This window comes from Phocoena sinus, chromosome 19, assembly GCF_008692025.1.
Source record: "Phocoena sinus isolate mPhoSin1 chromosome 19, mPhoSin1.pri, whole genome shotgun sequence".
NCBI classification, from domain to species: domain Eukaryota; kingdom Metazoa; phylum Chordata; class Mammalia; order Artiodactyla; family Phocoenidae; genus Phocoena; species Phocoena sinus.
In genome coordinates, this window is record NC_045781.1 from 54,536,829 (window position 1) to 54,559,461 (window position 22,633).

Sequence of the window (22,633 nt, forward strand, 5' to 3'; positions counted from 1 at the left end):
CTTCGTAGGCACGCAGACTGCTCCGCTCCTCCCCAGACACACTGGATCAGAATTTCCGGAGTAGGCCCAGGAATCTGCGTGCGTAACAGGTTCCCTAGGTGACCGGGATGTTCCTTGGGGCTGGAGAGCTCGGCCCTAGAGGAGAGGGACTGAGGCGGTGACTTTGGGTGGCTAGATGACAGGGCAGAGGCCTCCCCTGAAGTCGCCACCCGCGCCGTCGCTCGGCCCTCCGATTGGTCGCCTCCCGGGTTACCTTTGGCCACACTTGGCCTCGCGCCGCACTCCGCCCCGCCCCCGTCGCTCCGCCCTCCGATTGGTCGCCGCCCCGCCCGTCCCCCGGGCTGGGGCAACCGGACTGGCGCGTGCCGGAAGCCGGAAGCGCGGCGGCGGCGGCGGCGGCGGCGGCGGCGGCGGCGGCGGCGGCGTTCCCCAGGCAGCTGTATCCTTGCGCCATGCGAGCCCTTCGGCCGACCGTGTCGGCTGGGCGTCTCCTCTTCCTCTGGCCGCGGCTCCCCCTGCGGCCGCCGGAACCCCGGCTGTCGAGCGGGCGGGCGGCGGCGGCCGGCGCCCTGGAGCGGGCCATGGACGAGCTGCTGCACCGTGCGGTGCCCGCGATGCCGGCCTACGGGCTGCGCGAGAAGACGCCGGCGCCGGCGGAGAACCAGTGCGCGGACTTCGTGAGCTTCTACGGCGGCCTGGCTGAGGCGGCCGACCGCGCCGAGCTCCTGGGCCGCCTGGCGCGGGGCTTCGGCGTGGACCACGGCCAGGTGGCCGAGCAGAGCGCCGCCGTGCTCCAGCTGCTCCAGCAGCCGCGGGAGGCGGCCGTGCTCCTGCAGGCAGAGGACCGGCTGCGCTACGCGCTGGTGCCGCGCTACCGCAGCCTCTTCCACCACATCAGCAAGCTGGATGGCGGCGTGCGCTTCCTGGTGCAGCTGCGGGCCGACCTGCTCGAGGCTCAGGCCCTCAAGCTGATGGAGGGACCGCACGTCCGGGTAAGGCCCCGTGCGGGCCGCCCCCGACCCTTGGCGGCTCTCCCCATGTCGTCCTCACCCGCCCCTCAAGCCCCAAGCGCTCCACCTTCCCCTGCCTGGAGCCGAGCACACTTCGCCCCGAGTCAGAGGCCCCGAACCCTGTCCCCTTCCTTCCCACGCTTTCCCAGTCCTTGCCTCCCTCTAGGCTCACCTCGCTCGTCTTTATAGAAACTCGGCCCTCGCGTACTTTCAAGGTGACTGTCACGCCTCGTTCCTGATGAGCGTGCTCCATAAAATCTCTTTTTCATTCTTTTACCTGAGAGGTTTCGTCCATGTGGTACACTTGAATGCGGACCGAACCGAGCATCCGGTAACTTTTCGAAGACCTGGATGGGGTCAGTAAAAGTTAGTCGCAGGACCCACTGTGTAAGCCCTTGTCCTAAAAAGTCCTGTGAAACGTACAAAGGTGACTAGAACTCGAGGTTGCCACCGTCTAGGAGTCTGGATGCCTTCTATTTTCTCTCTGCCTCATAACTATGACCAGGGTATTTTTACCTTCCTGAGTTCAGCCCTAAAATAGGATTCTAAGTTGACTTCTTGAGGAAATCAGGCGTTCAGCACAGTGAGCTCAGGTTAGATGCGAATAAATAGATTAAGATTTAAATAATGATGACTTGAAAGGTGGCTGATAGTTGAATATAGTCCTTTTATTACTGTTGATGTTAAATACGGTGGGACCACTAACTTGCTCTTTTAGTAAACCAAAAATGCTGCAAATGTTCTGGCATTCAGAAGGTTAGTAGGTGCAGTTGGCTTTAAAAAGAATTGAACAGTTGAACGGTTCCTTTAAGAACTCTTAACACTGGCGTAACGGTTTTTACGTTCATTGCCTCACTCTTGGGGAGGTGATAAGCGTGTCTCCACATGTCGACCTCTCATGTGAGGTCACATGACTTGACCAGGTCCCCAGAGCAAATTAGTATGTCTCTGATCATCCACCCAAAGCCACACTTCCCAGGTTCTTTGCTCTGCACTTTATATCCTCATCATGTTACGTGAGTTATGGTGTTTATCAGAAACCTTCGTTATCTTTCTTGGCTGCGTAGCCCTAGCCCATAAAATTGTGTGTAGTTAGGATAGGGTTAATCTCAGGATGATAACGGCAGCTATGATTTCATTGCTCATAATAGGTGGCTAATCTACGATGCTAAGTATTACCTAGGACCAGTGAGCCTTCAGCTCTAAGAGTCACAGGCTGAGAACCTCAGTTTATTGCATTGGCACCAGATCAGTCCTGGAATCCCAGTCTGCTGAATTGACCATGTTCCCAACTAAATCCCCATCTGAATGGCTGAGACCTTGTGTTCCACACACCGTGTGCATACACGTCTGGTTCCTCCCAAGAGAGGCTTGGGTTTCATCTGCAATCCAAGCAGACCTTTTTTTTTTCCTCCTTGAAGCGGAGACAAGTGCTCCTGAAAGCCTTCGGAAACTTACTTCTCATTGCATAGGAGGCTTGAGAATTAGGTAGGATATCTGTCTACCTAATCCAAGGTAGGATGTCTTTTGGGTAGGTGACCTGTCCCCAAATGAAGCTCTCCACCCATCCATTCAGCCGTTCATCGGCTGTCTGTATGGTAGCAGGCGTGCTCACGCTCCGAGATCACTTGGTCCAGAAGCTTCCCTTCTGGTATGGGAAGAGTTACGGGCGGGCACGGTATGTGTGGGTGCCTTTCACGCACTTGCTCATTTCATCCTCAGCAAGATGTGGTGACTGTTTGACAGATGAGGTGATTAAAGCTTGTCGAGGCCCAGTGCAGCACCCAGAGCACAGAGCTGGTAAGAGCGCCTCCACCCAAGCCCCGTCTCCACACTCCACGGTGTGTACTTCATCATGGCACACCAGCTCTCTTAGTTGACAACCTGACTAGATCGAAAATGGGCTTATTCTTTTAGATTTGCCTTTTTCTATAAAACTGAAGGGAAGGTAAAACAACCCAGTTGATGAATGGCTTTGTTTACTTTCACTGAGTCAGGAGTTTAATATCCTCTTAGTTGTGACTGTGTTTATCTTTCCGAGACTTTGTGTAAGCTTCCATCTTACCAGCAACCTCAGCACCCACCTTTTTCTGAAACCTCAGGTCAGTCTCTGCTCTTCTGTCGAAAAATCATCAAACCTTCCGTGGCCAGGAGGATGGCATTCGGTGTCTTTCCTTTGGCATTTTTGCTGCCCACCAGCCATCCTGCGCATTCCCACTCCCCCAGCATTACTCGCTCCCCTCCACGGACCCTCCTCTCCAGCCAAGCTGGCTCCTGGATGGAACGTTCCTGAACCCGCGCCCCTGCGTGATTCCTGTTAGAAAAAGAGCCACCTGCACTCCCAGCTCGTTTGCTCGGCTTTTCCAGGCGCTCCAGCTCAGGGTGGCCTCACCCGGTTCTGAGCTTATAGATACGTAATTGTACCACTCCGTTGGATTTGATACATTAACCACAGAATCTGTTGTTTGAAATGTATTTTTCCCCCGCAAGTGGATGATCAGCTCCTTGAAAACTGGGACCTTCGTCTTGTGTAGCAAAATGATGAATGAAGCGTGAGATAGAGTCCCGGGTGCCCTGCCATCTGGCGAAGTCAGCAGCTAACCACTCCCATTCGTCCTGAGGTCAGACTGCTCCATTCAGAGGTCTGAGCCTGGAACGGAACCTGGAGGCCAGGGAAGGTTTCCGTGCGGCTGAGAGAGAGAGTGAGAGAGAGAGAGAGAGAGAGAGAGAGAGAGAGAGAGAGAGAGACACATCCTAGCAGACGTTGGGACCGCCCTTGTCCTGGGGGATTCCTGATGTCACATCCGATTCTGTGAGACATAACTGGACTCGTTTCCTTACTCTTCCCCACATACAAGAGAAGACGCTTGGTTATGAGGTTGAGAAGGGACATCATCAAAGCTCAAAGCTGTGACCTTGAGACTTGACTTGTGGGAGGGGAGCTGGCCTCAGGGAGATCCAGAGCTGCCAGCAACACCGTGTCCTCAGACGTTCAGGGTTCCCTTGTTTTATAACCAAGGCTGTCCACACACGTAAGGGAAAAACATCACCAACCGAAAGGCACAAAGTCACGTGGAATCAAGATATTTCTTACGCAGAGGGTGAGTGACCCTAGACTGGCCTTGGCCTCTGCGCATGGTCTGGACACGCAGGGTGCAGAAGCCTTTTCAGGTGGCTCCGTCACACCTCTTGCGTTTCTCTACCTAGAAATCCTGCCCTTGGCCCGAGTGCCTCTAACTGTTAGCAGCTAAATCTGTTGCTCCCCTTCCCCTTTGCTCTTTGTGGCTACGTAAATGTTTTTTTATCCCTATCATTCAGAGTTGACTTTTTTTTAACCCATAGAGATCGTCACTGGGATCTGATATTGTAATTAATCACCAGAATCACTTAACGTGTGTGTGGTGCATCTTGATTCCGTGTTTGTTTCATTCTGGATTTTGCAGCCAAGTTAAAGAGGTGGTTAAAAAGCTAGAGCTTTTCGCTTCTAGGAATCCAGTGTTGGAAACCACCAGCAGTTTGGCCCTCGAGCTTCAGCGCGGGAGCCGCAGATCCCCAGGCGCCTAGGATGCCGGGGGACGCCCAGGAGGCAGGGAGTAGCAGACCTGAGCACCCCTTGCTGTGCACACGGCATCCCCTCACACAGGTGTGCTTCTCCCCTGGCCCTTGCTGACCTTGGAGCTGCCAGCTAATGTCAGGTGGACGAGCGCTGCTGTGGGCTCAGGCCTGGGCATTGCCCTGGACTGGACTCAGTGCCCTGCTTCTCCTCACAGCGTCTTATTTGCTGAATCCCCTGAGCACAGAGGCGTCCTTAGAATAACTGGCATGGGTGAGGCCCAGAGGGGTGCTGACTGGGCATCTCATACGGAACAGTGGGTACAGCAGAAGACGCACCAGGTGGGGAAGGAAGGCCCCGGTTATGCTGGTTCGAAGCGTGATTTTAGGTGATCGTAGCCACGTCCCTTAACTGTCCCGGGCCAACCAGCTCTGCTGCTGAGACGGTGGTGGTCAGCCTGCCCAAGGCCAGCCTGCTTCTCTTCTAGAAATACTGCGGGGCTTGGCTAAAAACACAGTTACGAATGAGGGCGGTTTGTCAAGATCTTGGTCTCTGACCGAGGGCTGTGATTATTGGAAATACGAGAAGAATCCAGAGGCTGACGCTTCTGTTTGAGTGGAGCCCAGCGTGCAGCCCAAGGCGGAAGGCCCGGCAGGGGTCGGTCTCTTTTCTTGGGTATTTTAAATCCGGTGAGGTTTCTTTTCTTATTCTTAATCCTTCCTGATAGGAAGTTCAGAGTCGGTATCAAGTCTATTTGCTGGGAAGATGCAAGTGCTGTGTAGAAAGTTTTTACAGCCCAGCAGACGTCAGATGTCTGCTGTGGTTTTCAAGATAGCAGATCAGCTGCAGAGAGGATGGACGTTGCTGCCCATCAATTAAAAGGTCGTTAGAAGCCTAAGTGTCTTGGAGGCCAGCCTGGGACTTCTTGATTCATCCCAAGTCTCTACTGCGATGGTCCGTCCCTCTGATGCCACTTTGTAGCAACTCTCGGATTATAATAAGTGAGTTGATCTTAATGGATTTACCCCAAGAAAGGGATTTTAGTTGTTTTCATAATTAAGGAATTTGTAGAAAAGGGACTTGTCAATGTCCTTGAATTCTCTGATCGCAGGACCCCTGCCCCCCACCCCGAGTTTTAACCTTAGAAAATAGAACAGTAAATCAGTCATCCAGTGTTGGGCAGGGGTGGGTAATACCAAATCCACAAAGCAGCTTAATCACACCAGGAAAAGAAACGGTCCCTTTGCTTACAAGATCAAATGTTCTTTTTGTTAAAAATGCTCTTCTCCTCCGTTGAAGTTCCAGGTGTGTTGAGAGGCTTATTATTGCGCCTGGACACGTGGCCACAAGTCCGGGTTTGCGTGTTCTTTCCCGAGGCGGGGAAGTGTGGGTTTTGGGCTCTGAGGTGTGAATCCAATCCACCCGTCAGTTGCTCTCCTCAACGAGACGCCCTGTGAACTTGCGGTTGTGTGTCCAGCTCCTGAGCGGGGTACACGGTGTGCGGGCAGGTGCGTGCTTCTTGTGTGTGCGGTTTACAGGCTTTTTGTTCTTCTGCAGAGTTATTTCCAAAAGCCCTTTGGGGTTGAAGAGTTGTCTCTTACAGATACAATCCCCAGTGAAGCCGAGGGGACTCCCATTCTAAGAGAGGGTCTGGGCACCGTGAGATATTTGTGGGCAGCAGAAGGGAGCTGGCATTTAGGAAACGATGGGCGATTTGAATGTAGAAATGACGGTGAGACCTGTGGGAATCTTAACAGAACCCCGGGCGGAACACTGGAGAAGGGACCAAACTCGTATCAGGCAGGGTCCCCACGCCACCACTGCAGCGCCCAGCCGCACCACGGTTTGTTGTAAACCTTCTCTGGTGTCTTGTCCTGTTTGGAAGTTAACCTGGTGGTCCTCGTGGTTCTACTAAATTCTGCACTTAGCTAGACTAAGAGATGAACTCATTTGTAGATGGGAACGTTGTCCCAGCAGTTGTATTTTTGAGTCCTGGGTCGCTGAAAAATGATTTCTCAATCACTGAGCGTGACGCATACACGATTCCTCTCCCTCCTGCTGTCTGAGATCCGGTAGCCTTGCTGCCCTCGGCATCTAATTCCAGCCTGAACAGCTGCGCTCCTGTTAGCACTGGGCGGTGGAGATGTGTAACCTTTAACCTAGATTCCCGGATCTCGTGTCCAGTGTCCCACGTTACAGCTGTCAGTAGCCCAGAATAGGACGAAGGGACTTGTAGAAGAGGCGCTTCCATCGGCCAGACCATTCCTTTCATAGTCAATACTGAATGAATGCCGAAGGCAGATTTTTCCAGCTTGCTCCTGTTGTGCGTCTCATAGAGATGCCATAGAGTTCTACGTACATCCTACGTGGGACTCGGCTGGTCCCTTCCTAACCTTTCAGTGCAGAGGTTCCCAACCTGGGGAACCTGGTTGGGAACTGAGTTTCAAAGGGCTCCATGAACTCCAGGAAGCTGTGTGCAGAGTTTTATTAATGTGTTTGCGTTTTTCTGGGGAGGGTGTCCCCAGTTTTTAGCACATGTGCAAGAGTGTATGAGGACCCCAGGAAGACTGAGAACCACTGTAGTCAGTGCAGGATATACAGTTTTATAAGGAGCCGTTCTGTGTTGCCTGGTGAGCCATCCCTTCTCCCCCTTCCTGCTACTTCCTGGTCACTGTTTTCCAGTTTGTCTTCTCTTTTTCATTTGCCATCAATCTGTTAAATCATCTTCCACATGGAGGACCCCACTGATGGCTTTGAGAACCGGAGGACTAAATCAGAAATGACCTCTGCCCTTACAGAGCTGAGAGGCCGGTAGAGGAGACTAGACCATGGGATAAAGAGTTACGAGGGCCGGGCGCGGTGGCGCGTGCCTGTAGTCCCAGCTACTCGGGAGGCTGAGGCAGGAGGATCGCTTGAGCCCAGGAGTTCTGGGCTGTAGCGCGCTATGCCGATCGGGTGTCCGCACTAAGTTCGGCATCGATATGGTGACCTCCCGGGAGCGGGGGACCGCCAGGTTGCCTGAGGAGGGGTGAACCGGCCCAGGTCGGAAACGGAGCAGGTCAAAACTCCCGTGCTGATCAGTAGGGGGATGGCGCCTGTGAATAGCCACCGCACTCCAGCCTGGGCAACATAGCGAGACCCCGTCTCTAAAAAAAAAAAAGAGCTATGAGGAATTACAGAGGTCATCTGGTCCAGTCGTCTGTCGACGTGGAAATCCTTTCTAAAACATCTCCACCGTGTTCTTGCCCACCCTGTGCTCATCTCTTCCCGTGGGGAGGGCCGCTGTCTCCCAGGAGGACCTCTGTGGGCAGCCCTGGCTCCTCAGAAGCTCTTCTTTACATGGAGTCTGACTGTGCCTTTCCCCCTGTTGGTCCTGGACTTGCTCTCCCTCTCCTTGCCCCCATGGGCCTCTTGTGTGCCCTAGACCTTCAGTGTTTAAAGATGGACCTCGCTTCATTCTGAAACCTTTTCTGAGCCACCCACCCCCATGCCTGCAGCTTATCCTCAAGTGACAAGGTTCTGAGTCCTTTGACCTTTTACCAGAGATTAAAATGTGAAATGGCCCTATAACAGTTTTATAGCTTGTGTACAGTTTTACAGGTGTTATCCGTCATGGTCTTTGTGATTCTTATACAGGGATTCATAAGGTCAGTTCTGTACCAGACATACTGAGATGTTTGCTGTTATTCAGTAATAATATGCAGTGTATCTGTTAGTATGCAGTTCATCTATAACCAACAGAGACTCAAAACAGCAGTGGTTTGAATAAGAGAAGTTTGTCTCTCATGAAGAAGTCTGGAGGTAGGCAGCCCAGGGCTGGCTCTGTGGTGCCCTCGGTTGACCCAGGCTTCTGTTTGTTGCTCTTTGCTGAAAACCTCATCCCCAAAGTTACCTCATGGCCCAAGATGGCTGCTCCAGCTCTAGCCATCACATCACCTTCCGACCTGCAGTGGGAAGGACAAAGAGAAAGAGCAGCCCTTTGCTGCTCCTGCCATCTTCCAAGGTTCCCAGAAGCTGCTGCAGGATACCTCTGCTTACATCTGAGAAGCCAGAACTCAGTCACACGACTAGCCCTGGCGGCAGTGCCGACTTTATCCTGAACAGTCACGTGCCCAGGTAAAAAGTGAGGCTTCTGTCGATTTGGGGAAAAGGGACGCAGCCGTTGAGGAACAACAGCCTTGTCTCTTGCCCTGGGCGTCCCCTCCGCTCTGACTGTCACGAAGCTTACCACTGTTACATGGTCCGCAGTCACCACAGACTGAGCTGGGATGGTTCTGCCCCTGCGTCGCATCCTCTCCTTTCCTGACTCACCTCTTGTTCTGTTCTTGCTTGAGAAGTTTCATTGACAATGCATCTCTGATGGTACCGTTGACTCAAACCATTTTGGGAAGTAGAATAACTATAAGTAAGTGAAATTAGGATAATGTCATCAACTCTAAATGCATGGATTGCCCGACACACTATTATTCTACGGCCCACTCAGGGAGGAGAAAAGGCTGCCGATTAAACCGTGACCCGCCGTCATTTGAACAAGGTGTCCTGACCACCAAGATGTGAAAATAGGAAAACACACCCCTTAGAGCTGTCGAAATGTGGGGCGCGGGACCCAGTGCTCGTTTCTCTTGGGAAACAAGAAAGGGTGTTTTTGGTGAACCAGGGAATGTTCCGGAGAGGGTGTTGGAGTTTCCTGCACCGAGACGCCGTTCAGCGTTCGCGGTGTTCACGGCGGCGAACGCATCGGCACACTTTATTTGATTTGGGCAGCTTAGTTCAGATGGAACCCAGGTGTCTTACAGGTGGAAGGAGGGAGGGAAGACGTAGAGCTGCGTTCGGTCTGTCGCGGCCGAGAGCAGAGCCCGGTGGAGCCGCCTCAGGACAGCCTCATCCTGCCCACTCCTCTTTTGTGTCAGGTTTTGGTGTCGAATTCCCTGTGCTGGCAGCGATGCGGGGATGGGCTGGACGTCTTTCCCTCGGAAGGCCAGCGCTCCCCCCTCTCCATTTCAGGAAATGAACGGGGTGCTGAAAAGCATGTTCTCAGAATGGTTTTCTTCCGGGTTCCTGAACCTGGAGCGGGTCACCTGGCGTTCACCGTGCGAAATGCTGCAGAAAATCAGTGAGTAAGTATTTATGACGTTTCTGCTTTTCTTACGTTTCAGCGGAAAGCCAGTCTCCATTCCCGTGTACGTTTTGTTCCAAGCCTGATAAAACCCAAGCGCAGGATCCACAAAGGTGGCTGTCCTAGCAGGTGATGCCGAGACCACGGAGGAGGAAGGGGCACAGGTAGAAGCTGGTCCTTGTGCCAGTGAACCTGCGCTTGGGGTCTCGGTCACGTCCTCATATTTAAAGCCCTCAGGCCCGCGTCTCCCCAGCAACCCCATGATCAGAGCTGCCCGGGTTCACTGGACCCAAGCATTGGCATTAGTGACTCAAAAACCGTCTGTCTCAATCAGCTGTGAAAATGTCTCCCTTGGATAAAATCTCCAAATTCACAGTGTGGTGCGTGATTCCCACCTTCCCCCGGACACGGTAAAATGCAGGCTGGCCGACAGTAGCATGCTGCCACGTCGCCTGTTGAAACAAAACAGCGGTGGCCGAGGTCGCTGGACACATGGAAGCAGCCAGGCGATGCGTGTCCTCAGGCAGCGCGGACTTCAAACTGCGGAGATTCGGGGGAAGCAAGAGATGTAGGATGTCCGGTGACAGGCATCTGGTCAGGTCTCTGTGTTGAAATCTGCCACATACCTGCTCCCCCGGGGCCTGGCAAACGAGTCTTAAGACCGGGGATGAGAGCACAGTTTTGTGTGTAAAACGGTCACCAGTTGTGCTTCCTCTCAGTCAGCGCTGTTTCGCGCTCAGATGATCTTTGAATTTCCCGCAGAGTCCGCTGAAGCTGTATTTAAAGGATTGCTTTGACTTGAGTGAATAATACGAGTAGGAATCAGCCCCGCGGCTCTTTAACTTGTGATTTGTACTTTTGTCTTGCCCTTTCACAACGTTCTCGTCAGGGCTGAGGCTGTGCATCCCGTTAAAAACTGGGCGGACATGAAACGGCGCGTGGGGCCCTACAGAAGGTGTTACTTCTTCTCTCACTGCTCGACCCCAGGGGAGCCCCTGATCATTTTGCACGTGGCCCTGACCAGTGAGATCTCCAGCAGCATCCAGGTACCTGTGCGCGGTCGATTCAGGACGGGGCAGATGGCCCAGGGTGCCTTAAGTTTTCTGTTAACTTAGTTTTCTCCCCTTTTTGAAAATAAATTGCTTTTCGGCCTTTGTGGATCTTTGCGTTAGCTAGATACAGTCTCCAGATCTGCAGCCACAGAGTGGAGACGGGCAGTGTGTGGGCAGTGATGGGACAGGGCAAGCTTTTGCCAGGGTGTGTGGACCTTGGGTTGAGACGTGGTCCAGGCTGTTATGGATGAGGGGGGTACAGGTGCAGGGGCACGGGGATCAACTCTTCAGCATCTAAGTGCCTGTGGGTAGTTTCAAAAGACAGCCGATTGAGAAATTGGAAAGTCCGCTGTGCTGCGTGCCTGACGCGGGCCCAGCGCTCTGCCCGGCGTGGTGGTCCCCCCCCGCCCCCGCCGGAGCAAGCTGGGCTTCTCCTCGAGGCGTTGGTGAGTGTCTGAAACACTCAGTCCGCAGGCCCACGGAGGGCAGGGGCTGGGGCTGCAGAGCAGGTCCGTTGAGGGGAAGTGGTCACACCTGGGTCACTGTGGCTTCGGGGTCGGAATGGCCTGTTCGGAGGCTGAGAGGTGATGGCAGACGTCAGGTGGGCGCTGGGCAGCGTCTCCTGGCATCCGAGGGCGGAGGACTCGTCAGCAGGAGACGTTCCCGTACGATGCTCGTTTGGAGGAGCCTGCACTGTGATGACGCACTAGAAGTTATCACGGCCTCCCTGGGGGCAGTTTGGTAATAACTATTAAAATATAAAACGTGGTTCCTTTTGACCTAAAACTTCCACTCTCAGGAATTTATCCCAGGAGAGGCTCAGAGCTGAGAGTTTGGGCGGTTACCCACCGCAGCATCGTCTGGAGGTGGGAGTGATAACCCAGGTGCCCACCGGGAGACGCTGCTGTAGGGGACGACGGCGTGTGCGTCTGGCCTGTGCTCACAGACCCTGCGGTCCCGCGTGTGGCTTTAGCTTTGTACTTGTGACCTGGCTCGTCAACCTTGACTTGCTGTTGACTGAAGATTCAGTTCCAGCCTCGCCCATCTGCTGGGACCTTCTGCGTCGCGTGAATTCCGTCCACCGAGCGTTTGCTCTGCCCCGCCCGCCCGCGGCGCGCCCTCCCGTGTGACTGCTCACGGCGCCTTGTGACTCAGGCTTTTTATCGTTAGTGTCCTCACCTTAGACGTGGGGACTCCGAGGCTAGGAGGGGACTGCAGAGATTTGCCCAGGATGATGGAAGAAGTGGGGACGGTGGGGGGCCGGGATCCCATCCCTGAGGGCAGGTGCCTTCCGTGTGAGGAGACTCGCGCATCCGGACACATACATGAGAGACGCGTGTGTACGTGGTTTTGTATGCACATGTACTTACGTGTGTACCTGCCTGGGGCCAATGAGACCGACCTGGAGAGGCGCTCCCCAAAACGTAAACAGTAGGACTGGAGTGATTTGTGATTTCTTCTTCATGCATTTATTTCTTGCCTCTTTGATATTATGCATACCTCATTCGTATAATCAAAGAAAGGTTCATTTGTTTGGGTTTTGGGGTGTTTTTTTTTGAAAACTTAAAAAAAAGATTTGCTGGAGACAAATTTTGAGTCCAGAACCACGCGATAACTACAGACTTCTTGAAAAACAAAGGAGGTGATCCAGCAAGACGAGGAGCGATGGGAGGAGAGCTCCGCCGTCAGCTGCTGGTGCGGGAGAGGCTGGTGCGGCCCCGGATGCCACGGCCTCTGCGTCACCGTCCGCCCAACTTTCCTTATGGCGACGGTTCATGGCTTCCCAGGAGTCACAGAAAAGACCCTCCGAGCGTCTGAAGGGGATGAGAGCTGAGGATGTTTTCCCCGGCGGGGGGTACGCGCAGACCCACGTGTCCCATTGGCAATTTAAGAAAGTCTGTGGGCTCCAGACCTCAGCCTGGACTCTGGGCCAGACTCCCCTACTCCAAGCATCCAGGGTAGCTGGTAGGAGTTTAGAGCAGCGTAAGCGTGTCCTTCAGAAGCAGGCTGGCGGGCCTGTGTCCACGCCAACTGCAAGGTCTCCACCACTACTGTCCAGTGGCCCTCAGGGTATTAAAGCTCAGAACGCCCTGCACTCACCTCTCAGAGCAGATCAAGTCGGACTTGGCGAAGGGACCTCCCAGTACGAGTCATGCTGATTCTCAGATCGCTTCTCGTACGTGTCTGTGTGGGCGTGTGGTTTCACTGTGGAAATATAAGGACGTGACAGAAAACCAAAAAGGTACATTTCCTGAAAGAAAACTTAGGTAGGACTGCATCCGGCTTACTGGGAAACGTAAACAGCTAGGATTCAGAGGGGAGGAGGGACGCCTGCAGGACGCAGTGGGCAGCCTGCACACAGGAGCCGCAGGAAGTGGGCCCCTTGGCCTTGGCAGAGGGCTGGCGTGCTGTCTGGGGGTGTCGGAGGGCAGCAGATTGCACAGAGAGAGAGACCTCCCCTGAGAGAGACCTAGGGGACATCAGTTGTGATTCAGCGAAGCTTGTGGGAGAATTTCAAAGTGGAAGAAATGATACAACATTGAGCAAACAGCCAGGGAAGTCGTGAGACCACCGCCGCCGCCAGAGAGGTCTCAGGACAGGGTGCTTCCCTCTAGAGCCTGGTCCTTGGGTCGAGGGACCCCCAGGAGGGGTGAGGGCGAGGCACTGCATCCACAGCTGCCCGTCACTGTCCTTTATGTTTTCCAGACCATCATAGTGAAGGAGAGTCCCACGTCGGAGACAGAGGAGCGGGACAAGATCACCACAGCCGTCTTATACTCGCTGAGCCTGACCCAGCAGGGGCTGCAGGGTGTGGAGCTGGGCGCCTTCCTCATCAAGCGGGTGGTGAAGGAGCTGCAGGTGAGCGAGGCTCGACCCTGACCCCGCCGCACCGCTGTCGGTGTCCCCGCCTTGGGATGGCCCAGCAGTTCTGCCCTCATCTCTGCGGACAGGGTGAAGCTGTTGGGCCGGAGCGATCAGGAGGGGTGGAAGAGTGCCAGGTGCCCCTTGGCACTTCCTAGGAGCCCCGAGACTCATCAGGGGGTGGAAGCGGTGCCGAGGAAAAGGCCCTCAAAGCCGGCTTCTCATGGGCCACAAATCCAGATGCGTCCTGGGGGTGGCGGCTTCTGCAGGGGACCCTGCACCCTGGCTGGCGGGGCAGCTCCTGATGGGCACGTGCTGTCCCGGCATAGTCGCCAGCAGGGCCCCCTTCGCTCCCACTGTCCAGTCCTGGCCGTGCCAACCTCCCTACCCACCCTCGCCCACTCGTGGCCCGGGAGGGAGCATCGAGGTTCGACTTCGACCGGGCAGTTGGAGGGTAAATGCACTGGCACCTGGTTTTTTTAATAATTGCCTATTGCCTTCTCTTGGTTGCCCTGGGAAACACAGAAACGTTCAGGTCCACGCTGGGTTTGGGCTTTTTACAACTGTCTCATGAGGGGCTGGAGTGAACTCTGATGTGTAGAATCTGATTTTTCGGTAAAATAATTAGATCGTGACTAATTGGCTGTGACAGCAGCACTCTGCACTTCTGGTGGCTTCCACACAGCTGCTGCTGCAGAAGCTCTTCCTCGGAGGATGACACGCAGGGTGCGGTTTAAATATTTGCGAGCTTCGTGTTAAATTCTCAGTTTGAAGTCTGAGGACTTGGGATTCAGTTGGGTATCAGCTTCGTTAGAATCACTCCCTGCCACTCTTTCCCCAGAGGCGATAAGAAGCACCTCTGATGACTCTGAGTTTCTTCTTTTATTTCCTGCGTCTCTGCTGAAGGTGCTAACGCTCGGGGCGAGGGTGGGCGGGTAGCGGGGCTGGTGTGAGGCAGAAAGGCAGTCAGAGGGTCTGGGTGATACAGGAGATTCTGTTTCTGAATCAGGCAGCCCAGGAGCCATCCTGCTGCTGACCGCTTCTCCACGTCTGGGCTGGGAGCCAGAGTCACCTGAGAAATCTGGAGGGAAGGGCAGCCCTTCCTCCACAGAGGTGTTCGTGGAGGTTTATGGAGGAGGCACCTTAAATGCCCAGTGAAAAGAACAGGGTTAGGAAAAGTCATGGGATCGTTTTATCTTTCAATATTGTTCTGTCGTTAAAGTTACGGTCCTGAATTTTGAGTGACAGTGAGAAAGCGCTCATGATATAAATGCACAAAGCAGGACTTAAAATAACTGTCTTGCCCTTGCAAAAGTTGCCTAGAGAAAGACCAGGAGTTATACTCTATCAGACCTGGAGAGTGTGGTGGTTTCTTTGCTTCCGTCGTAAGTTAAAAAAAATTTTTTCTGTAGTGAGCATACATTACATTTTTAATTGGAAAATACTGAGTTCATCGAAATGATCATTGAGATCTCTCTGGAATTTGAACAACAATGATTGAACCGTGTTATCTGATGTGCAGACATAACCGTTACCTCCCCTTCTATACCATCCTCTGCACCCACTGTGCTATAGTTGAGCGATCAATTATTCATTCAACAAACAGCAGACAGTCACTGGGTACTTGCGTGCCAAGCACCAAACCAGGTTCTGTGGCGGCAGCAAAGTCCGTGGGAGGGGCCTGGTGGGCTAGAAAGACAAGACCTGTAGTCAGAAGACAGCACCCCACATCGTAGCAGCCCACCCCTCCAATTTCAGGCAGGTCCCCCAACTTGCCGTTGTGGATAGCGGTGCAGATTGGAGACCCCACAGTAAAGGCTTGTCCTGGGGACTCAGGTTGCCTCCAGGACCTGGCACACATCAGATCCTTAATGACTGTTCCTTGAAAGAAGAAGATTCGTGCGCATCAAATATCACTTTGTAAACCACACAGCAGCACACGGAGGTTAATGATACGTAAGCGAGAAATGAGGAGGTGTTTCTGAATCCGCGACTCACCTGCTGAATTGTGTGTGTGTGTGTGTGTGTGTGTGTGTGTGTGTGTGTGTGTGTGTGTGTGTTTTCTCCACCTTCCTTTCCCCACCCCAACTGTGCCCTGCAGAAGGAGTTTCCTCACCTGGGGACGTTTGCAAGTCTGTCCCCTATCCCCGGGTTCACGAAGTGGCTTCTGGGGCTGCTGAAATCAAAAGCAAAGGATCACGGGAGGAACGAACTGTTGACCGATTCCGAGTGTAAAGAAATCTCCAAGATCACGGGCGGTCCCGTGAATGAGACCCTCAAGACCATTCTCAGCAGCAGCGAGTGGCTCCAGTCTGAGCAGCTGGTCCGGGCGCTCCAGGCCCCCCTGATGCGGCTCTGCGCCTGGTACCTGTACGGGGAGAAGCACCGGGGCTACGCCCTGAACCCCGTGGCCAACTTCCACTTGCAGAACGGGGCCGTGATGTGGCGCATCAACTGGATGGCCGACGTCAGCCTCAAGGGCATCACGGGCTCGTGTGGCCTCATGGTCAATTACCGCTACTTCCTGGAGGACACGGCCACCAACAGGACCGCCTACCTCAGCTCCAAGAGCATCAAAGCTTCTGAGCAGGTCCTCAGCCTGGTGGCCCAGTTTCAGAAGAACAGCAAACTCTAAGTCACCTTTGCTGAAGCCAACGTCCCCGGCTTGGAAAAGGATAATTTTCCGAGGGGTCGGGGATGGGGTTATGTACCCAAAGGAGCTTCTAGAGTGAACCAGAGTTGAACTGTGCCCTCTGGCCTGTGGCGGGGTCACACCGGAAGGCTGGGCCCGGGCTTTGCACGAGGGAAGATGCGTTACCGCTGCAAGGTAGTGGTGGGTACAGGTAGACGTGGGCTGGATGGGGATGCTGTGCTCTCTCCAGAAGATTCCATCGTGGCCTTCGGCCTGGCTCCCTGCCCTGGGGTGGTCTTCAGAAACCATGGAGCCTCTGCTGGCTCTCGTCCCAAGGTGGATGGGTCAGCCACTCTGGGACCCGGGCAAGTGGCCCAGGTGAGAAACAGATATTCCTTCCAGCATAGAACGTGGTTCAGCCGTGATCGTTTTAGCCGTTTCTCTCTGCTGACTGCAAAGGGGTAGAGGGCTGTGCTACACTTCACTAGTTAAATTCTGGAGATCGTGAACGTATGAAAAGGTTTGTGACTTTGCACAAACTTCACTAAGCCAAGTTATTGGACACGAGAGCTCTTGTCGCCTGGGGCTTAAATTGCATTATAGACTTGACAGTTACAGCGATTCAAGTTTGTGATGAACTCCATAGCAAAGAACAAGTTTGTCCTGTGAAGCATTAAACACGTGGTTATTCATGATCGCATAGTGGTTGTCTTTGAGGTCCGAGACCTCGTTGGCCGTGCCCTTGGTCCCCAGCCAGCCCGTTGGCAGGTTTGATGCTCTGTGAAGCGGGCCTGGAGCGTGTGGCCTGAGGACAGAGGTGATGGCAGAGGCGCTGCTGATTGTGGGCGAGGAGACGGGTGTGAAGGTGAGTCAGGCAGCAGGCCCTCACCTTCCTTGCCTTTCACCTTCCAGACCCGTCCCTGGACCGCCTCTGTTGTCTTCTTCGTGTCACTTGTTGCCTGGTAACAAACAACAGGACCGCGGTCACTGCTAGAAATTGTGCCTTTTCTATATCCTGGTGGAAGCAGCCCCCTCCTTCTTGGTTTTGCTTTGAGCTGATGGTGAAGGCCCCCGAGCTCTGCAGGCCTGACGTCACCGCCGTCCAGGAGCTTGGAAAAAGTTAAGGCACCGACTGCTTCCGTGTGGCAGGCGGCCCCTGAGACCGTAGCCCCTGATTCCCACACTGCACGCCTTATCTTTGTTCAGCCTCTTATATGGAAATCTTCAAACAAAATACACAGAAGTGGAGAAAATAGTGTAATGACCCTAGGTACATACCACCCAGCTTCCACAACCATCAGTAATTTTCCATCTTTATCAAACCTTATTTCTTGGCTTCCCTGGTGGTGCAGTGGATGAGAGTCCGCCTGCCGATGCAGGGGACGCGGGTTCGTGCCCCGGTCCGGGAAGATCCCATATGCCGCAGAGCGGCTGGGCCCGTGAGCCATGGCCGCTGAGCCTGCGCGTCCGGAGCCTGTGCTCCGCAGCGGGAGAGGCCACAACAGTGAGAGGCCCGCGTACCGCAAAACAAAACAAAAACTTATTTCTTATAATGGGTTACATTTAGGTGTTCTGTGAAGACTGGATGATGGATGGGTGGATATGGACGGTGCCGTGCTCTGAATGTTTATGTCCCACCAAAATTTACATGTGAAATCCTAACTCCCAAAGGTGATGACATTAGGAGGTGGGGCCTCTGGGAGGTGATTAGGTCATGAGGGTGGAGCCCTCCTGAATGGGATTAGTGTCCTTATACCTCATGACCTCATGAAGCTCCCTAGGCAATTCTGCAGCTGAAAGAGGGCCCTCATCCAACCGTGCTGCCCCCAGTCCTCAGATTTCCAGCCTCCAGAATTGTCAGCAACCAGTTTCTGCTGTTCTTAAGCCGCCCAGTCTGTGGTATTTTGTTACAGCAGCCGGAGCGGACGGAGCTGATGGATATAGATGGCTGGATAAGGACTCCGCGCCTCAGTCCACATGACTGAAGGGGAAAGCTTATGACGCTTCCACTACGGTGCACTGGGTTGAAATCCCCCTCACTTCATGTGTGTTACAGGGAACCCCCTTCACTTCCCACACTTACCCTACAAGCCCTAGAAGGGCAGAAGGTGGCTGAAACAGCCCAGCCGCCCACTTCCTCTGAGGGATGGTCAGACTGCCCGCTTCTGCGTATGTTGTCCTTCTAGCAATGGCAGCCAGGCAGGAGTCAGAATCAGACAGCAGCTGGGTTTGGAGGCAACAGAAGTTCACTCACGACCCTCCTCACGTTGCGAATTTACATCCTACGGAAGAGTACAACCCACTGCCCCGGGGCATCATCGCAAGGGGGATGCAGTAACACGAGCATGGACAGTCTCTCCCAGACCTGTTTTCCATCCCACTTGTTCTCAAGCCATCACTCTGACCACCGGGTGTTCCTCTACTTGTGCCTGGCAGTATGGTGGGCTCACAGTAAGGGCTCAGTAGATTGTCATAGTAGTCAGTTAACACAGCGCCCTGGGTTCAAGGCTGCAGCCACCCTCCACCCCTCCCCAGCACAGAGCCTGCTCCCCCTGGCATTCCCAGCCCGCACCCTACAGACCCCACCCGTGGGGTGGCTGTTCTCCCCTCCTTTCCCGTGCACGGCTCTCCTCCTCTCTCATTGCTTTGGGGTCTGTGGTTCAGACAGACCCCAGATCTCTCCAGCCTGTTGTCCAACAGTCTTGGGCTATTCTGGATTTCACTTTCCAGGGCTGCAAGTGGCCTTGGGGCTGACCTCCTCTGACTGTTCGTGGGCGGTTTTTGTTCTGAAAGGCAGTAGGTGTCATAATGGTTGACGCCACCAGCTTTGGCTCCAGCCAGTGGTGGGTTCAAATCCCGACCCCACCACTTCCCAGCTGGGTGACCTGGAGCAAACCACCTACCCTCGTCTTGCCCATTTTCCCATCTTTAAATGGGGGTAACCACAGCACCTACCTCAGGGGCTGCTGAGAGCCTCCAAGGAGATGCCGTGCATAAAGCTTTGAAAAGGCACCAGCTGTTGTCTCTATTACAGATGTTTATGCATCTGGACTCTGGGACCGCCGTCACACTCACCCAGATGTAGGTTCCGGAATCTGTCATCCCCCTCTTTGGAAATTAGAGTTGTGATGGTTTTCTGGCTTCCGTTCTATACGGTGACTAAGTGCACTAATTCATTTCCAGGAACTTCTGTGCACTGAGGTGTCCTCAGCGCCCCATGGCAGCCAGGCAGCACCTCACTCTCAGACGAGGATCCCCAGGTTCAGTGGCTTGGCCCAAGCTGAGCTCTCCCGGCTGGTACCTTGTCCAGAAAGCCCTGAGCCGGCTCTCCCATGCTGGCTTGAGGCACTCCGATGCCTGCCCCACCATTGCTCCTCTGCACCACCCACCCCATCTTCCATCTCAGAGGGCTGGACCTTCTCTGCCCTCCGGATCTAGGGCAGCTGAGGGTTGCACAGCCCTGCCCTCTGTCGGTCATCTAGGGTCATAACACTTCTGCAAGAGGGCCATGTTGTTCTGTTTGTGGCTTTATATTTGTTGGAATATAAAGTCCATTCTGATCTCTTCTTGGATAGAAACAAAAGCTACTCCATGATTCTTGTTCACCACAGAAAGCTGCTGCGTTTTTTGCAGCTTTAGGGGTCTCTCTCTCGTCTTTGTTTTTTTTTTTTCCTTTTTTTTCCTTCTTTTCTGATTGCATTTGCATTTCTCGAGTAGCTAATTTTTTTTAACATCTTTATTGGAGTATAATTGCTTTACATTGGTGTGTTAGCTTCTGCTGTATGACAAAGTGAATCAGCTATACATGTACATATATCGCCATATCCCCTCCCTCTTGCGTCTCCCTCCCACCCTCCCTATCCCACCCCTCTAGGTGGTCACAAAGCACCGAGCTGATCTCCCTGTGCTACGCGGCTGCTTCCCACTAGCTGTTTTACGTTTGGTAGTGTATATATGTCCATGCCACTCTCTCACTTCATCCCAGCTTACCCTTCCCCCTCCCCGTGTCCTCAAGTCCATTCTGTACGTCTGCGTCTTTATTCCTGTCCTGCCCCTAGCTTCTTCAGGACCATTTTTTTTTTAGATTCCATATATATGTGTTAGCACACGGTATTTGTTTTTCTCTTTATGACTTACTTCTCGACTAGCTAATTCTTAGTCTTCGAGGAAAGAAGGAAGAAACAGCATTTATCTCTGCTCTGGGCCGGATGTTCTCCGCACCTCCCAACCCCGAAGCCTGAGGGAGTGATTCTCATTTACAGATGAGGAAACTGAGGCTCTGGGAATGCTGAGAGCAGCTGCTGAGGCTGGAGCTGGGGCCCGAGCCCAGGCCTGCCCAGCGCTGTCCACGCCGCCCTGACTTCCAACCTCACAGCGCAAGCAAAGCCCCAGGCACGAGGCCAGCGGCACCGTGGGCAGGAGTGAGGGGGATGGAGTCGGAGGGCAGCCCGGCCGGACAAGACGGCCAGGGATGGAGATGTTGTGACCCTAAAACTCCAGCAAGGGGGAGGCTGCTGGGAAGGTTTAAATCCAGTTCTTCTCTAAAATCTGAGCAGTCGGTATTTGCCAGTGGTTCAGGGACGGACGCCCCGCTTCCAACCAGTTCAGGGCAGAGAACCTCAGCTCGTAAAATCACCGAGAACGAGGGCAAGAGGCACTGAGCGCAAACGTGGCGGAGACAGCAGGGCCCCGCGAGCCTTGGGAGAGCAGAGCAGATGCCTGCACTGCCTGCCCAGGGCCCCTCCATCTTCTCCGCTGCCCTCTCCGCTCTCCTCCAAGGCCTCGCCACTTTCTGGAGACCCGCTTCAGCCCAGGGGTCTGCCCACAGTCCCACCGCTGTAGAGACCATCTCTCTGGGTCGCCCCGCCGCTAGTTACCCGGCCTCAGCCGTGGGCAGGGCGGAGGGATGATCGGCCCAGTCTGGAGACGGGGAGACGGGCCCCGCGAGGGGTCCAGCCGGAAGGCGACTCTGTCTCTGGACCAGTCGAGTGGAGCAGTTGGCGTCCACTGTTCCCATGGTGGTGGGAGGTGACAAGTGTCGGGGGTGGGGGACGGTTCCTAGGGGCGGGGGCGGGCCGTAGCCCATCTACCACAGAGCCTGGTGTGTATGGGTGACAAAGGCTGGAACCCCGCCCCCCCAGGCTTGTCCGTTTCAAGTACGTTGCTGTGAATCTTCCCACCACACCTGGCTCGTAGCAGGGGCTCAGTACGTATTTTCCATCCACTGGAGAAACGCAGCCCTCATTCCTGTGCACTAGACAGCGCTTCCTGAGCAAAATTTAGTCCCTCCTTGATAACTCTGGCAGGGAAGGAGGGAGACCAGAGGGCTGCCTTAGCTATTGCAAGCGCTGTTTTCCTGGGAGAGAGGTGCGGCTCTTTTCCACGCTGCTCCAGAGAGGACTGCCACGGGCACTTGCTCCTTCCGCTCGCCCTGCTCTGTGGTCCACCTCTCACCGGCTCTGCGATACTCCCAGCCCCCCCGAAGGGGTAATCCCAGCAGGTGCCCTCTGGGCAGCAGTCAGGCCCGGGGAACGTGCTCTTCCCCCGTCGCTACTGGCCGTCCCGCTGCCTCCTTCCCGCTACCCTCGAGTCTTGGCAGATGGTCCCTCAAGGCCTGATCCCAGGAGTCCCTTCTTTCCCCTCGAGAATCTCATCTCCATCCACGTCTTCACTTGCCACCTGCACACCTGATGACAAGAGTGACCGTCATCCTCGCTTGGGGCAACGCCCGTCCGAGGTGCCCCTGTCCTGGCATAGTTGTTACGAGAGCGTCCCTTCCCTCTCGGAAGTGTCCCAGTTTGGACCAACAGTTCTATGGTCTGCCCACCGAGGACGCACACGTGGGTATCGACAACGCAACTCAGCCACCTGCAGAGGGTCTCCTGGCTTCGAGAGCGACCATCACCCTGGGCGCCCCGCATCATGGCCCCTTACGGGCAGGGTCTTTCTGACCAGGCTTGGCCCCCTGCCCTGGCTCTCCCCACAGAGTCCTGCCCCCTGGGGCTGCTGTGTGGGAATAGGACACAGTCCCCACCCACCCATCCCAGGAGCCCACAAGACCTCACTTCCTCCAAATCCAGTTCCTGCCCAGGAAGCACAATCCCAGCTGCCTCGATGGAGGGCTGTTGGGTGCAGGCATGTTCTGGGTGATGACTTGCATTCAGTCTGAAGACCCCGAGGGGGCCTGTTACAGGAGTGCCATTGTCCCCACTGACAGCTGAAGACACAGGCCCAGAGGGACGGGCCTGGGAGCTGCTCTTACAGCCCTGCTGTGTGACCTGAGACCTACAGGGCAAGTTCCCTCTAAACACAGAAAAGGGAAGTTAGAAGACATGCTTCTCTCCGCAGTCCCACTTCCACCTCTCCCGAGCTACACAGTGTCCCCCAGGTCCCCTGCCTGGCAGTGAA

General features: G+C 54.5%; 2 protein-coding genes across 2 annotated transcripts in view; both read left to right on the forward strand.

Moving 5' to 3' along the window:
* The first annotated feature begins 400 nt into the window (after positions 1-400).
* MLYCD (malonyl-CoA decarboxylase) lies at positions 401-16,920 on the forward strand. Its single transcript, XM_032611865.1, has 5 exons — positions 401-992; positions 9,568-9,680; positions 10,569-10,725; positions 13,438-13,590; positions 15,695-16,920. Exons 1-5 carry the CDS (start codon positions 453-455, stop codon positions 16,226-16,228), a joined length of 1,497 nt encoding a protein of 498 aa, XP_032467756.1. The 5' UTR covers positions 401-452; the 3' UTR covers positions 16,229-16,920.
* Positions 13,471-22,633, forward strand: part of OSGIN1 (oxidative stress induced growth inhibitor 1) — a 56,595-nt gene continuing 47,432 nt past the window's right edge. The window contains 1 exon segment of the mRNA XM_032611866.1: positions 13,471-13,590. The gene's annotated coding sequence lies outside the window, so the exon portion shown is untranslated.